We start from the raw sequence: 16,019 nt of genomic DNA on the forward strand, positions 1-16,019 counted from the left end.
ATATATTTTGGAGATTAATCCTTTGTCCATTGATTCGTTTGTGAATATTTTCTCCCATTCTGAGGCTTGTCTTTTCATCTTGTTTATGGTTTCCTTTGCTTTGCAAAAGCTTTGAAGTTTCATTAGGTCCTATTTGTTTATTTTTGTTTTTATTTCCATTACTCTAGGAGGTGGATCAAAAAAGATCTTGCTGTGATTTATCTCAGAGAGTGTTCTTCCTATGTTTTCCTCTAAGAGTTTTACAGTGTCTCGTCTTACATTTCAGTCTCAAATCCATTTTGAGTTTATTTTTGTGTATGGTGTTAGGAAGTGTTCTAATTTCATTCTTTTACGTGTAGCTGTCCAGTTTTCCCAGCACCACTTATTGAAGAGACTGTCTTTTCTCCATCGTATATCTTTGCCAACTTTGTCACAGATTAGTTGACCATATGTGCGTGGGTTTATTTCTGGGCTTTCTATCTTGTTCCATTGATCTATGTTTCTGTTTTTGTGCCAGTACCATATTGTCCTGGTTAGTGTAGCTTTGTAGTATAGTCTGAAGTCAGGGAGTCTGATTCCTCCAGCTCCGTTTTTTTCCCTCAAGACTGCTTTGGCTATTCGGGGTCTTCTGTGTCTCCATACAAATTTTAAGATGATTTGTTCTAGTTCCGTAAAAAATGCCATTGATAATTTGATAGGGATTGCATTGAATCTGTAGATTGCTTTGGGTAGTATAGTCATTTTCACAATATTGATTCTTCCAAACCAAGAACATGGTGTATCTCTCCATCTGTTGGTATCATCTTTAATTTCTTTCATCAGTGTCTTATAGTTTTCTGCATACAGGTCTTTTGTCTCCCTAGGTAGGTTTATTCCTAGGTATTTTATTCTTTTTGTTGCAATGGCAATTGGGAGTGTTTCCATAATTTCTCTTTCAGATTTTTTATCATTAGTGTATAGGAATGCAAGAGATTTCTGTGCATTAATTTTGTATCCTGCAACTTTACCAGATTCATTGATTAGCTCTAGTAATTTTCTGGTGGCATTTTTAGGATTCTCTATGTATAGTATCATGTCATCTGCAAACAGTGACAGTTTTACTTCCTCTTTTCCAATTTGTATTCATTTTATTTCTTTTTCTTTTCTGATTGCCGTGGCTAGGACTTCCAAAACTATGTTGAATAATAGTGGTGAGAGGGGACATCCTTGTCTCGTTCCTGATCTTAGAGGAAATGCTTTCAGTTTTTCACCATTGAGAATGATGTTTGCTATGGGTTTGTCATATATGGCCTTTATTATGTTGAGGTAGGTTCCCTCTCTGCCCACTTTCTGGAGAGTTTTTATCTTAAATGGGCATTGAATTTTGTCAAAAGCTTTTTCTGCATCTATTGAGATGATCATATGGGGTTTTTTTGTTTGTTTGTTTTGCGGTACGCGGGCCTCTCACTGTTGTGGTCTCTCCCGTTGTGGAGCACAGACTCTGGATGCGCAGGCTCAGCGGCCATGGTTCACGGGCCCAGCCGCTCTGCGGCATGTGGGATCTTACCAGACCGGGGCACAAACTCGTGTCCCCTGCATCGGCAGGCAGACTCTCAACCACTGCGCCACCAGGGAAGCCCAATCATATGGTTTTTATTCTTCACTTTGTTAATGTGGTGTATTGCATCGATTGATTTGCATATATTGAAGAATCCTTGCATCCCTGGGATAAATCCCACTTGATCATGGTGTATGATCCTTTTAATGTGTTGTTGGATTCTGTTTGTATTTTGTTGAGGATTTTTGCATCTATATTCATCAGTGATATTGGTCTGTAATTTTCTTTTTTTGTAGTATCTTTGTCTGGTTTTGGTATCAGGTGGTGGCCTCATAGAATGAGTTTGGGAGTGTTCCTTCCTCTGCAATTTTTTGGAAGAGTTTGAGAAGGATGGGTGTTAGCGCTTCTCTAAATGTTTGATAGAATTCATCTGCGAAGCCATCTGGTCCTGGACTTTTATTTGTTGGAAGATTTTTAATCACAGTTTCAATTTCATTACTTGTGATTGGTCTGTTCATATTTTCTGTTTCTTCCTGGTTCAGTCTTGGAAGTTTATACCTAAGAATTTGTCCATTTCTTCAAGGTTGTCCATTTTATTGGCATTGGCATAGAGTTGCTTGTAGTAGTCTCTTAAGATGCTTTGTATTTCTGTGGTGTCTGTTGTAACTTCTCCTTTTTCATTTCTAATTTTATTGATTTGAGTCCTCTCCCTCTTTTTGTTGATCAGTCTAGCTAATGGTTTATCAACTTTGTTTATCTTCTCAAAGAACCAGCTTTTAGTTTTATTGATCTTTGTTATTGTTTTCTTTGTTTCTATTTCATTTATTTCTGCTCTGATCTTTATGATTTTTTTCCTTCTGCCAACTCTGGATTTTGTTTGTTCTTCTTTCTTTACTTCCTTTAGGTGTAAGGTTAGATTGTTTACTTGAGATTTTTCTTGTTTTTTGAGGTAGGCTTGTATAGCTATAAACTTGCCTCTTAGAACTGCTTTTGCTGCATCCCATAGGTTTTGGATCATCGTGTTTTCATTGTCTTTTGTCTCTAGGTATTTTTTGATTTCCTCTTTGATTTCTTCAGTGATCTCTTGGTTATTTAGTAATGTATTGTTTAGCCTCCATGTGTTTGTGTTTTTTATGTTCTTCTCCCTGTATTTCATTTCTAATCTCATAGCGTTGTGGCCAGAAAAGATGCTTGATATGATTTCAACTTTCTTAAATTTACTGAGGCTTTATTTGTGACCCAAGATGTGATCTATCCTGGAGAATGTTCCATACGCACTTGAGAAGAAAGTGTAATCTGCTGGTTTTGGATGGAATGTCCTATAAATATCAATTAAATTTATCTGGTCTATTGTGTCATTTAAAGCTCTGTTTCCTTATTTATTTTCATTTTGGATTATCTGTCCATTGGTGTAAGTGAGGTGTTAAAGTCCCTCACTATTATTGTGTTACTGTCGATTTCCTCTTTTATGGCTGTTAGCATTTGCCTTATGTATTGAGGTGCTCCTATGGTGGATGTATATATAACTGTTCTATCTTCTTCTTGGATTGATCCCTTGATCATTATGTAGTGTCCTTCCTTGTCTCTTGTACCATTTTTTATTGTAAAGTCTATTTTATCTGATATGAGTATAGCTACTCCAGTTTTCTTTTGATTTCCATTTGCATGGAGTATCTTTTTCCATCCCCTCACTTTCAGTCTGTATGTGTCCCTAGGTCTGAAGTGGGTCTCTTATAGACAGCATATAGGTGGGTCTTGTTTTTATATCCATTCAGCAAGCCTGTGTCTTTTGTTTTGAGCATTTAATCCATTCACGTTTAGGGTAATTATCAATATGTGTGTTCCTATGACCATTTTCTTAATTGTTTGGGGTTTGTTTTTGTAGATCCTTTTCTTCTCTTGTGTTCCCCACTTAGAGAAGTTCCTTTAGCATTTGTTGTAGAGCTGGTTTGGTGGTGCTGAATTCTCTTAGCTTTTGCTTGTCTGTAAAGCTTTTGATTTCTCCATCGAATCTGAATGAGGTCCTTGCCAGGTAGAGTAATCTTGGTTGTAGGTTCTTCCCTTTCATCACTTTAAATACAACAGGCCACTCCCTTCTGGCTTGCTGAGTTTCTGCTGAGAAATCAGCTGTTAACCTTATGGGAGTTCCCTTGTATGTTATTTGTCGTTTTTTCCCTTGCTGCTTTCAATAATTTTTGTCTTTAATTTTTGCCAATTTGATAACTATGTGTCTTGGCATGTTTCTCCTTGGGTTTATCCTGCCTGGGACTCTCTGCGCTTCCTGGACTTGGGTGGCTATTTCCTTTCCCATGTTAGGGAAGTTTTCGACTATAATCTCTTCAAATATTTTCTCAGGTCCTTTCTCTCTCTCTTCTCCTTCTGGGACCCCTATAATGTGAACGTTGTTGCGTTTAATGTTGTCCCAGAGGTCTCTTAGGCTGTCTTCATTTCTTTTCATTCTTTTTTCTCTATTCTGTTCTGTGGCAGTGAATTCCACTATTCTGTCTTCCAGGTCACTTATCCGTTCTAATGCCTCAGTTATTCTGCTATTGATTCCTTCTAGTGTAGTTTTCATTTCAGTTATTGTATTGTTCATCTCTGTTTGTTTGTTCCTTAATTCTTCTAGGTCTTTGTTAAACATTTCTTGCATCTTCTCAATCTTTGCCTCCATTCTTTTTCCAAGGTCCTGGATCATCTTCACTATCATTATTTTGAATTCTTTTTCTGGAAGGTTGCCTATCTCCACTTCATTTAGTTGTTTTTCTGGGGTTTTATCTTGTTCCTTCATCTGGTACATAGCCCTCTGCCTTTTCATCTTGTCTATCTTTCTGTGAATGTGGTTTTTGTCCACAGGCTGCAGGATTGTAGTTCTTCTTGTTTCTGCTGTCTGCCTTCTGGTGGATGAGGCTATCTAAGAGGCTTGTGCAAGCTTCCTGATGGGAGGGACTGGTGGTAGGTAGAGCTGGGTGTTGCTCTGGTGGGCAGAGCTCAGTAAAACTTTAATCTGCTTGTCTGCTGATGGGTGGGGCTGGCTTCCCTCCCTGTTGGTTGTTTGGCCTGAGGCACCCCAACACCGGAGCCTACAGGCTCTTTGGTGGGGCTAATGACAGACTCTCGGAGGGCTCACGCCAAGTACTTCCCAGAACTTCTGCTGCCAGTGTCCTTGTCCCCACAGTGAGCCACAGCGCCCCCACCCCTGCCTCTGCAGGAGACCCTCCAACACTAGCAGGTAGGTCTGGTTCAGTCTCCTATGGGGTCATTGCTCCTTCCTCTGGGTCCCGATGTGCACACTACTTTGTGAGTGCCCTCCAAGAGTGGATTCTCTGTTACCCCAGCCCTGTCGAAGTCCTGCAGTCAATTCCCACTAGGCTTCAAAGTCTGATTCTCTAGGAATTCCTCCCCCCGTTGCCAGACCCCCATGTTGGGAAGGCTGATGTGGGGCTCAGAACCTTCACTCCAGTGGGTGGACTTCTGTGGTATAAGTGTTCTCCAGTCTGTGAGTCAACCACCCAGCAGTTATGGGATTTGATTTTACTGTAATTGCGCCCCTCCTACCATCTCATTGTGGCTTCTCCTTTGTCTTTGGATGTGGGGTATCTTTTTTGGTGAGTTCCAGTGTCTTCCTGTCGATGATTGTCCAGCAGCTAGTTGTGATTTTGGTGTTCTTGCAAGAGGGAGTGAGAGCACATCCTTCTACTCCGCCATCTTGGTTCCTCTCCAGTCAGTTTGTTGATATCATTTTGTCTTCTGGGGGTCGTTCTCAGGATAAACATTCATTGGTGAAGAGCATTGGCTTTGGGGTTGGATGATGGCTTGAGTTTGAGGCCTGATTCCTTCCCTTGCTAGATATGGAAACCTACTACTATTCCTCAGTTTTCCTCACTTACCAACAAGTTGATTTTAAAAGTTATAGTACACCCATAAAATGGAATATCCTGCAGCTATCTAAAATGCAAAATATTTAATATGTGAAAATGTTTACAGTGTATAGAGCAGCCTGTTAACCAGTGTATGATTGTATTATTGAAAATAGAATTGTATAGCTATGCATAGAAAGGTATGCGTATGTACACGTACCCAAATGTTAACAGAGGCCCCCTCTCAGTGGTAGGACTACAGGGGGACTGTGTGTATGTGCACGTGAGCCCTCCCATGATCCAGCTTTCCAGAAATAACATGTATTCATTCTATAAAGAAGGAGCATCAAATAACTTTAGGATGTGAAATCATTTACAATTAGTTTTAAAAACTAAAAATAATGGAATTGTTTGCTCAGCGTATTTCTACATTTGCTTTTTGTTGGGAGGAGGGCAAAAGGGAGATGGAAAACAGTAGCCATTCCTGGAAGGACATGACATAGAACTGAGCCCTTCCTATCACATGTACATCTGCCTAAATGTATTCTTGATCAAATTTCATAAACAAAGTCTCCTTTAAAGTTAAGTTACATTTAATTAAGCACCAGTAAAACATCACTATTAGCATTTTGAAGTTGCTCTAATTAATATTTTATTCTTTCAACAGTGTTTAAAGGCGCCAACATATTAGACAAAGAAAACTTTGATAACGTGTTAATTTCTCTGGAGACAACCATCGTCCTTTAAAATTGCGTATATATGAGATTGAGGTTTCTGCAGTGTACATAACCCTCATCGGGGGGGGCGGAAAAGCAACATATTGATAACAAACCAATGGTAGCTTTAAAAAAATTTTTGGTTTTCTTATCAAACTGAACCTATCATCTGTTAGAACAATGAAGTCAAGTCAGGCCAGGCCTATGAACAGCTACTCCCTTCACGTACATCAGTCATCTTAGACTCTTCCTGTTCCTCATGTTACTCCAGACAAATCTGGTCACCTAGAAAGACCATCCACCCTCCAGCATCAACTAAAAGTACCCCTTATTCCTAACCAGAAGAAAGAAAACATTTTTCCTAAGGGAAGACAGAAGGAAACAAACGTTTTAAGCATTTTCTATGAGTGTCTTCCTTGGTATTTCACATCCAATCCTGTAACAGCCCCATGCAACATGCACAAAATTCTCTCGATTGCTCCCTTCATTACTCAAAAAAGGAGAGAACTATATTTTCGTAATTCATTTTAGGTGATGCCTGGGACAACTAAATAATTCACTGAAAGACATGTAATAAATGCTATTTGGTAGAGGTAAGTATAAAGAAAAAAGCAGTTAATCACCTGCTTTCATTTGGCTTAGAGAAAAAAATGTGCTCTACTATATGCTAAAATATCAGACCAACACACGACATACTGCAAAAGTTTAATATAATGTGATTAAACACAATATTCAAATATTAAACTTTTCAAGCACATGAAAGTTAACTTCTGAAAGTGGGCTATTTTTATAGCTTCCTTGTTGTAACTTGACAAAACTTTCTCTCAACCATGTCTGACACTGATCTTGATACTTGTTAGAAAGTTTGATGTAAGATAATGAGATCTCAACAGGCAGAGATTTAGGAGAAGATCCAAATGCCCATCTTCAGAATTCGTCATCGGAGGACTGATCATCGCCTTCATCCCTTACTTCTTGGTACTTCCTCAAAGACTCCCCTTCTGGATTATAGCTCTGCATTTTAATATTCAGTCTTTCAGCTAATTTTTGTGCTGCGAGCTTGGCTTGCATCTCCTTTAAAACAAAAAATGAAGCAAAAATTATACACTCACACCTTTTCCCTACAATTTTTCAATGGGAAGTCATTGGAACACAACCGGAAATAAAGGGGCATTCCAGCCCAGTCAGTGTTCTCTACCGCACTCTGTGTCTACCACAGACACTACATGGCAGGGCTGGGGAGAGCTACTACTAGCCTGCTATAGTGGTGATGACAGACTTCCACTGATAAACCATGTGCACTGAAATATCCACCTCTACATGAGAAACTGAGGAATCAGCTTAGCACTACAACAGTTATAAACATGAAAACATTTTCAAATATGTGGGCACGTGCATGTGTATATACAACCCTGAAGAACAATCTGAGCTATCAAATGTCAAAAATCACTAATGCTGTACTGATCCTCCAACTGGAAGAATCTTCTTTCCTAGATTAAATCATGGCTTCCAGGCTTGAGAGTTACATTTCGATGCCACAGTGAAAATCAAAAAATACTAAAAACTGATTATCCCTCTCCAAATTAACTCCCATGAAAAGTTAAGTAAGTCTTAGACATTGGCAGTGTGCTTCTATACATGCAAAGACACCATCACTGACTGATGGCAGGTGGCAATGCTCATTCCTATTCTGGCTCTTCACTTTTCTCAGACTGCCCCCCAAACCACTGGAACTTGTTTATGTCCCTCCCCTAAGGCCACGGATAGCACAGGTAGGTGGGACTGAAGTGGAACTAGTACTACCAAGGAAACCAATTCCAAACTGAATGGTTTAATTCAACCTAAAAATAACTTCGGACAGGCATTTAGGATCAAATAGACAACTTAAAAAATAATTCCTCAATGCTTAGTTACAACCAGGCAATAACTTGAATGCACTGAGAGGAAGAAAACTGGCTTTTAAAAAGGAGTGCCTTGAAAATCCCAATCCATGCCAACGGAGCTTTTATGGAAAGCCAAGGCAGAATAACAACCTAATTTTGTAGTAAGTGACATATGGTACCCCATTAAAATCTACCTAAGCAAAACTAGGTTTGGCTGCTATTTTCCTGGAGGCTCTAATTATTACTATCTAAGTATATCAGACCCTTTCTTTCCTCCCAATGGTCCTCACACTTAATTTTCTCCCATCCCATTATTTTATACCCAGACTGTCAACATACATATTTAAAGTTCCATGCAGAACACACAGATCTTTGAAGAAAGTGCTATCCAAAATTAAGTGACCAAAAGTAGAAGATGCTTCAGTCTTTACAAGGGCCTGCAGGCCTGTGTATCCGACCCCAACTGTCTGTTCCTAACACACCACTACCTCCCCATCCCTCTCCTGCTCTCCCTGTATTGAAGGGGCTTGGAAACCGCACTTCCTTGATTCTCTTAGCAGGGTTCCAATTAGATTCCACCACTGACAAGCGCTCACATAGGTTTTTTAAGGTGGAAGACCAAGAAGAGATACTACTGCTACCTACAGCCTGGGCTTTCAGAGATGTGAAATTTTGCAGTAGTCTCCCCATATTTCCTGGAAAATACCACCTTGATGTCACAGGTAGCTGTTCCCTGCAGTTCCAGCAAACTTGAGACTCTGCAAGCTAGAGGCACACATCTGAGACCTGATGGGATGCTAACCATGTCTCTAGCACCTAATCCCTTCTACTAAATCCCGCTCTCCCTGAACAACCTGGAGTAAATTCTGACTTACTCAAGCAGCGTCCAACATGCAGAAAAGAAACAAGTCATATCCTAAATACCTCATAACTCTGTTTCTGCTGTTTCTGAAGTGCCAGCGACTCTTCTGTGGAGAGCAGCTGTGTAGGCATGTGGTGGAGTGGCAGAAGCCGGGCTGCTGTGATGTCATCGAGATGCTTCCTGTCCCTGTGCCGTCTCTCTTCTGAGGAGACAGGAGACCCCCTCCTCTGACAAGGACTCAACGAATCACGTTGATGTGAAGGTAAGCTGAAGGAAGCAACACTTATGTTACACCACCAGACTACTTCCTTTTCATAGACACATATTTGCAACATTCATACACACAAATGTGGCCTTTAACGTTGGCAATTAATTCTTCTACAAAAGTAATAGTAAGCCCTTTACCACTATTTACATGTGTAAATAAAACTTTTTTTTTTAACATGTTTACCTCAAAAACAGAAATATTTAAATTGGCACCTTTTTGGCAAGTAATTTGACAACGTGTGGCTCTAACAGATAATAGGTTTAGATAGACTCTTTGCCTTTCCCTTCTCTCTTCAGCTTATACTTGAGCTGAAGTCTGTTTTCATTTTCTTCATTCAAAAACATTTGCAGGGGCTTCCCTGGTGGCGCAGTGGTTGAGAGTCCGCCTGCCGATGCAGGGGACACGGGTTCGTGCCCCGGTCCGGGAAGATCCCACATGCTGCGGAGCGGCTGGGCTCGTGAGCCATGGCCGCTGAGCCTGCATGTCCGGAGCCTGTGCTCCGCAACGGGAGAGGCCACAGCAGTGTGAGGCCCGCATAACGCAAAAGAAAAAAAACAAAAAAAAAACCCCAAATACATTTGCAAAGGGACTTACTGTCCAGCAGAGGGAAATAAACTTGTAAACAGTTTCAGTGTAGTATAATATCACAGGTGCCATAAAATAGGCCCACACATGGTACACTGGAACAAAAAGGCGGCAACGGCCAGTTGTAATAGGAGACAGGGTGGTTGTCAGAAGCACTTCAAAAGAGTGCAATTAGGGCTTCCCTGGTGGCGCAGTGCTTGAGAGTCCGCCTGCCAATGCAGGGGACACGGGTTCATGCCCCACTCCGGGAAGATCTCACATGCCACAGAGCGGCTGGGCCCGTGAGCCATGGCCACTGAGCCTGCACGTCCAGAGCCTGTGCTCCGCACGGGAGAGGCCACAACAGTGAGAGGCCCGTGTACCACAAAAAAAAAAAAAAAAGTGTGCAATTTGAGGAGTCTCAGAATAATAAGAATTCGGCATGTAAATTATGGGATCCCTGATGGCATCCCAGCAGGGAGTGAGGAGTGACAGGGCTGCAGCACACAGGAAGCACTGGAAGTGGAGAAAATGGAAAAGGCAGCAAGATACAGCTGGCGGAGTAGGCTGGGTCCAGTACACAGAGAAGACTTCTATTCTATGTAACAGGTTCAGGTTTACATTTTACAAACTGCACTATGGCAGCAGTGGAGAGGATGGACTGGTAGCGTTAAAACTAGGCCAGGACAGACCACATCTGTAGCCTAAGAGAGCAATGAGAGTCTTCACTTTGACAGGAGAAAGGATGAACATAACAATGATTAGAGTTGAAGGTCAAGGAAATATACTGTCAGGTTCCATGGCTAGCAGGTATGGAAAGGAGGGAAAGAAAGAAGGTAGTGGCACTACTGACTTAGGGAATATGGGAGAAAGTAGTTTGGGAAGAAATGAGTTCTACTTTGTACCTGGTAAACCTAAGGTGCCACAGATCACCCCCACATGGTCGGGTTTCACAGCTACACAAATCTGAAGTTCTGGGAAGACTTGGACTAGAAGTAGATGATGGGCGGCCTCCAGCATCCAGAGGAGCATGTAGGAGGCCAAAGGAAGAGTAGAAAAGAAGCCAAAGGACACCCTTATCCCACCTCCCAACCTCCATTTGTCTACAGCCTGACTTACCAAGGCCCAGCCTGTTGATAACTGCACTTCTGTCTCTGTCTCTCATACACTTCCCTTGGGAACCCTCCACTGATACTCCCTTACTCTCCTCCCACTTCCAGCTAAATGACCATAAAACAGAACCAGGATCAGTGTATTGTCTTCTCTGTTGTATATATTGACTAGATGATGCTTCTGGTCTTCTGCCTCCCTAGAAGTGAGGAAAGATACCTTACCACGCACAAGATGACCAAATAATCAATGATTACTTTTTATTCCTAACTAAAAATTAATGTAACATAATTCTGGTTTTCTATGCAGAAGAAATAGTTTTGAGGTTATAAAAATGAATGGTAAGATAGGACTAAACTTTAAAGTCTCTATAACAAAAAAATTGGTTTTAAGTATTTTTACCTATATAGGCTTTCAGTTTTTCAAAGAAAGGCAGTAGTGGTTAGACTTTGTATCTGATGTTACATTCTTATAAATCTACTCCCTGATTTGAATGTTATATTTGCATATAAATAAATAATACTCTTTGCAAAGAGCTTTTGTTTTTCTGAAGATTTCGGACACAAAACTATGACAAGGACCTTAGAAGCAGGGTTCATTTGCCCCTCCTGCCCAAATCTGTTTTCAGTTTTTTTAACCCCTTCTCAGCTCCCTTCCTCCTGAAATTATTATACAGTTTAACGTTCTTCCAAGTGTGTAAGCCGCGAGTCCTCATCTAGGTCGTAAACTCCATAAGGAGCAGAATCTTTACTCTTGTACGGCCACAGCATCTGCTGCTTACATATAGTGAGCACACAAATATTTTTTACTGAGAAAGGCTATCAGCTCCTGCAATTGTTTTCCCCTTAGCTTACAGGCTAGTCAAAGGGGGAACTACATACCAGAAAATGGTTCTGGAAAAAACTGTAATAAATTCTCTAACTCCATGTTTAATATGAGACATTGCTGAAGTCTCCTGAAATTTAACACTCCATCTGTCATTGAAGACCTTTTCAATTATTTGGCTAAAAAAACTAAAGCATTTTTCAACATGAATCCTCCACTCCAGCCAGGCTAGTTTCCCTGTTTCCACAATACCCTCATTCCCAAGTACAAGTAGTTCTCACACCAAGTCCACTGACCTTAAAGCATTCTCCCAGTTTTTTGAGTTTAACAGACATTATGCTCCTGTGACAAGCCTGCTTCTGATGGTACTTACACATTGGTTTTAAATTTATGCTGTAGGGGCATGGGGTTTTTGGCTCGCATTTCTAGCACTTCCATGTAATGAGGCTTCTTCTGCAGCCCACTGCAAAGGCCGGCCAAGTTCTCAGGACTCTGGTTTTCTTCTGAGTGGTGTTCAACGGGGTCTGCAATGGTGATCCTTTGTAATCTATCAATAAGCAGGTCGTCCGAGCTGCTAGGATGATCCTCCACTTGACTTGAAGCACGATGCTGAGTGAGGGGCTCACTAGCTGCAGATGAGGAAGGCGTGGCAGTTCTGATGCTGGAAGCTGGGCGTTCGCTCACTGTGTGTTCAGCCTCAGGGGCCTCAGCATCGCCTCCGAGAGTCGGACGTGCCAGTCCCTGTTGTTGTGAGGTTGTCTGAGATGATGTGATGTTAGCTACAGAGGAACAGCCAGGAACTGGTGATGAAGTATCAAGTATCTGGTCAGAATTCCTGGCCTTATCTGTGTCCCCATCAACAACTGTAATCGCTTTTTGCCTCTCCTTACAGTCTACACTAATGGGATGAAAGAGTTCACTTCTTCCTCTAACTTCTTCACGTTCTGCAATGGCAGCTTTCAGTTTGGCGACGGAATCTAAGATCTTTTTACCTTTGTCGGGCAATTTGCAAATGAATTTTCTGGCAAAAGGAAAAGAACAGGTATACATTAGAGACAGCCGTGTTTTTAAACTTGAGATATACAGACAAAAAAGCATTATTCTCAAAGGGAGAAGAATCAATCTTTAAGTCAAAAATCCAATTTCCAACTGCCCCAAAACAGGAATGAAATAAGAGAATCATTATCCAAATACCCCCCAAAAAGAAGGGGCTGCAGGAAGAATAGGGAATATGCCTCATTTGTCTCATCTAATTAGAATTTCTGCAGAAGTATTTTAAGCATGATACTAATAAAAGACATCCCCCAAATCATCAGTTTTTAAAAGTGTGATCTCCAAGACCTTCATGGGGAGGGGAGGTGGATGGACCTGCAAGATCAAAACTATTTTAATAATAACACTAAGATACTATTTGGCATTTTCACTCTCATTTTCTTACCATGAGTACAGGGGAGTTTGCCAGAGGCCACATGATATGGATGATATCATTGCTCTCATGGCTAATAGAATATGTGTGCTTGTGTATTCTTGTGTTTTAAAGATTCTCACTTGTAATTCCTAAGACAATGATAAATATGAGTAGATATGACACACAAGAGCTCTTCAGGATGCTGTCTTAAGAGTAAAAGGGGTCCTAAGACCAAAAGTTAACTCACCACTGTAGACTAAAATCCCATTCTCGCCAAGTCAAAATAGTTGTAAGAAGCCCCCCAAGTGATCATTTGCCCCTTTTGCTAAGTGGCAGAAGTTCCTTTTCTGATTTCCTTTTCTTCAGCCATACAATAAAATGGGAAGGGAGGGTTAGATCTCAGGCCCTCTATTCTTTATGACACTACATTCATTCCCCCAATTCTAACTTAACATCCGTCTCCAGTTGCGATGCCCATGTTTTCCCAACCTTCTCTCTCTCTCTCTTGAGCCTCCTGACCACTTCTCCAGCTTTTAATCAGATATAATTAACTCTTCCATCAACTCAGCTCTGGTAAATCAATCTCAGACCTATTCCCCTCCCCCAACTTTCCTATTTTTATTAATGGTGTTCCATACAGGCTGGAAACTTCAGCCATCTCTGTCGACTACATATGCAAATTATCCTACACCTGATGAAGTTTTCCCAATCCCACAACTACCCTTCTAGTTCACTTTCTTACAACTCCCCTACTGGGAACCTCTCTGAAAATATCCTCCTACTCTCTTCTGTCTCTTATTCCTTCAAACTATCCTGCACCGACCTGCTAAAATCAGCTTCCTAAAAAATCATTTTCATTATACCGATCCTCTGCTAAAACCTATTAAGTCTACCAGCTGAATGGGAATCAAACTTTCTTTGCCTAATAAAACAACTCTTTTATCCCACTCTTCCCATTTCCTACAGTTCCTGTAAAAATAGGGATCTACAGATGAAATTGACTAGATGTTTGGGGCACTACTGGGGAGGAGGGAAGGAGAAAGGATTTGGGATACAGATCCCCCCCTTCGGAGAACCGACACAGGAGCTGGGTAAAACCAACGAGGAGCTGATGACGAGCTGAAACGCTAGGAAGCCATCCCCACAGGCGCCCCGCGCCTGGCTGGAAGCGGTCGGCTCTGCGATTGTAGGCCGGCCACTCGCCCGTGGGCCTGGAAGGGACCTGACTGAAGCAAGGTCACCTTCCAGGGACGGGACGGGATCGGGGTGGGGGCGGGGAGGGACGCGTCCCAGGGAGCTTGAACCCTAGGAGCCCGGCGGTGACTCGGCGGGACCCAAGCTTACACGTTGCGCAAAAGTCTCTCCTGGCGCTTCAACATTTCCCGCAGCTCCGACAAACTCCGCTGCCCCAAGTCCTCGGGAGCTTGGGGCTCGAAGCCGCGGGGCAGCGAGAACATTCTGCGGGGGCTGAGGCTGGCGAGGCGGCGGGCACTCGGCGTCCTCGGCAGCCCCTGCTGCTGGCGGCGGATCCGCGGCCGGCGGGGACTCCGGCGAACGAGCGGGAGTCGCCATTTTCCCGGAAGAACTGTCTTCTTCTAGCCGAATCGAGCTTTATTGAAACGCCGGAAACAAACTCGGACAGGGAGGAGGGGTGGCCGGAGGGGGTGGGAAGGAACGGAAGTTGCCGAGTGACGTCAGACGCCGGCGAGGCGCGCTTTCGAGTCGCTTGTTCTTCCCCTGTGCATCCGCTCTCCGCCTGTTATGTTCAGAAAGTATTAGGTGAGTGCTCCGGGCCCTGCCCTTAAGGAGTTGACCGAGTCGGGGAGGGGGGCAGACATTAATCAGGTAACAGTCAAACAATAGAGTTATAAGACGGCAACAGGCACCAGGGAAGGTATCTCCGAGAAGTGAAATACATGTGGAAGCCTGAGTGATGATTTGGTTAGCAGTTGGTGAGCTTGGGGGATGTGCCGGGCACGGGAGGCCCTGGCCTTTGGCGTGGCCCTCCAAGTGCAAGGCTTAGTGAAGTCCTCAAATGTTAAAGTTGGAAGGACCCTTAGGGACCATGAGCGTTTCTTAATGGGGTTCTGTGGCTTTTGGAGCAGGACTTTTCTTCGTTTGCGGACTGCCTCAGGCATTGCAGGATACTTGGTGTCTGGCTTCTGCCCACTGGTTGCTTTGGCACTCCTCATAAGAATGCAAAACGCACCCCTCCCCGACGCGCGCACACGCACACACACACGATTAAAACGCAACCCTCCCCGGCACACACACAGGATTGCAAAGCCCCACAAGAGGTGATGGGGGTGGGAGATGCTGTACAAGCCAGTGGAGAACCTCTCTTTCACAGTTCCCTATTTTGCCTATAGAAAAACAAAGGCACAAAAACTGAAGTTTTCCCAGGGCACAAAACTATTAAGTGAGAACATCAGATTTTAGACACAAATGCCCAGGTGCTCCTTCTACCACACCAATTTGAAAATCTCCTTCTTCCAAATTGTGAGAAAGTTTTTTAGGCTGTTGAAGAAAGCAGTATAATAAGCATCACACCTGGCTCTTACCTTCTCTTTATAGTTCAGCAAGGAGAGCTGTGTCCCAAAGAAAATAGTGGGAAGCATGCTATAGTCATAATAGATATCCACTGGGAGGTTTGAAAGACCCTATAACCTCCAACACCAGTCTCCCCCTTCTTTGATATGGAAAATTTACATTTTCTCTGTCCTTTGTATGGTGCTATAATAAACAAGCAATTCCCTCCCAGACAGAAGGCTAGATAAAATCTGAAGCGACTTGAGGGAGCACAGCTGAAGCCATTTCTGTATCCTTGCAATCTAGTCCATTCTGATCAGTTTAGTGTATCAAAATTCTCAACATAAACCCTGCTTTGAAGCCCAGAATTTCAGTAACCTGCTCCATCCCAAGCTAAATGAGAAGTACTTGAGTAAGGCCCTTGTCAGATAGCAGTCCCCTGACAAACTCCCCCAAAGCCTTTCTTACCCTGTCCCTGGAC

General features: G+C 42.5%; 1 protein-coding gene and 2 long non-coding RNA genes across 6 annotated transcripts in view; 2 read left to right on the top strand and 1 right to left on the bottom strand.

The window, feature by feature from the left end:
* The window catches only part of LOC307182122, a 229,442-nt gene extending 218,188 nt beyond the window's left edge, over nt 1-11,254 (top strand). The window contains exons 4-5 of the long non-coding RNA XR_013827125.1: nt 8,927-9,096; nt 10,623-11,254. This is a non-coding gene — a long non-coding RNA (uncharacterized lncRNA). The remainder of the gene's footprint in view (nt 1-8,926; nt 9,097-10,622) is intronic.
* Nucleotides 4,209-14,741, bottom strand: POLR2M (RNA polymerase II subunit M). Its single transcript, XM_079913274.1, has 4 exons — nt 14,354-14,741; nt 11,975-12,622; nt 8,897-9,101; nt 4,209-7,163 (listed from the first exon to the last, which is right to left on the bottom strand). The coding sequence occupies exons 1-4, from the start codon at nt 14,464-14,466 to the stop codon at nt 7,017-7,019; spliced, it is 1,113 nt and encodes a 370-aa protein (XP_079769400.1). The 5' UTR covers nt 14,467-14,741; the 3' UTR covers nt 4,209-7,016.
* Nucleotides 14,681-16,019, top strand: part of LOC307182121 — a 75,427-nt gene continuing 74,088 nt past the window's right edge. For all 4 annotated transcript variants that reach the window (XR_013827121.1, XR_013827122.1, XR_013827123.1 and 1 more), the window contains exon 1: nt 14,681-14,788. This is a non-coding gene — a long non-coding RNA (uncharacterized lncRNA). The remainder of the gene's footprint in view (nt 14,789-16,019) is intronic.

This window comes from Stenella coeruleoalba (assembly GCF_951394435.1).
Source record: "Stenella coeruleoalba genome assembly, chromosome: 2".
NCBI classification, from domain to species: domain Eukaryota; kingdom Metazoa; phylum Chordata; class Mammalia; order Artiodactyla; family Delphinidae; genus Stenella; species Stenella coeruleoalba.

Coding starts and splice junctions, on each gene's coding strand:
- POLR2M (XM_079913274.1), bottom strand. CDS start 14,466: ATGTTCTCGCTGCCCCGCGGCTTCGAGCCCCAAGCTCCCGAGGACTTG. Junction 12,623..14,353: donor GAGAGACTTTTGCGCAACGT/GTAAGCTTGGGT, acceptor TCCTTTTGCCAG/AAAATTCATTTGCAAATTGC. Junction 9,102..11,974: donor CATAAATTTAAAACCAATGT/GTAAGTACCATC, acceptor TGCTTCCTTCAG/CTTACCTTCACATCAACGTG.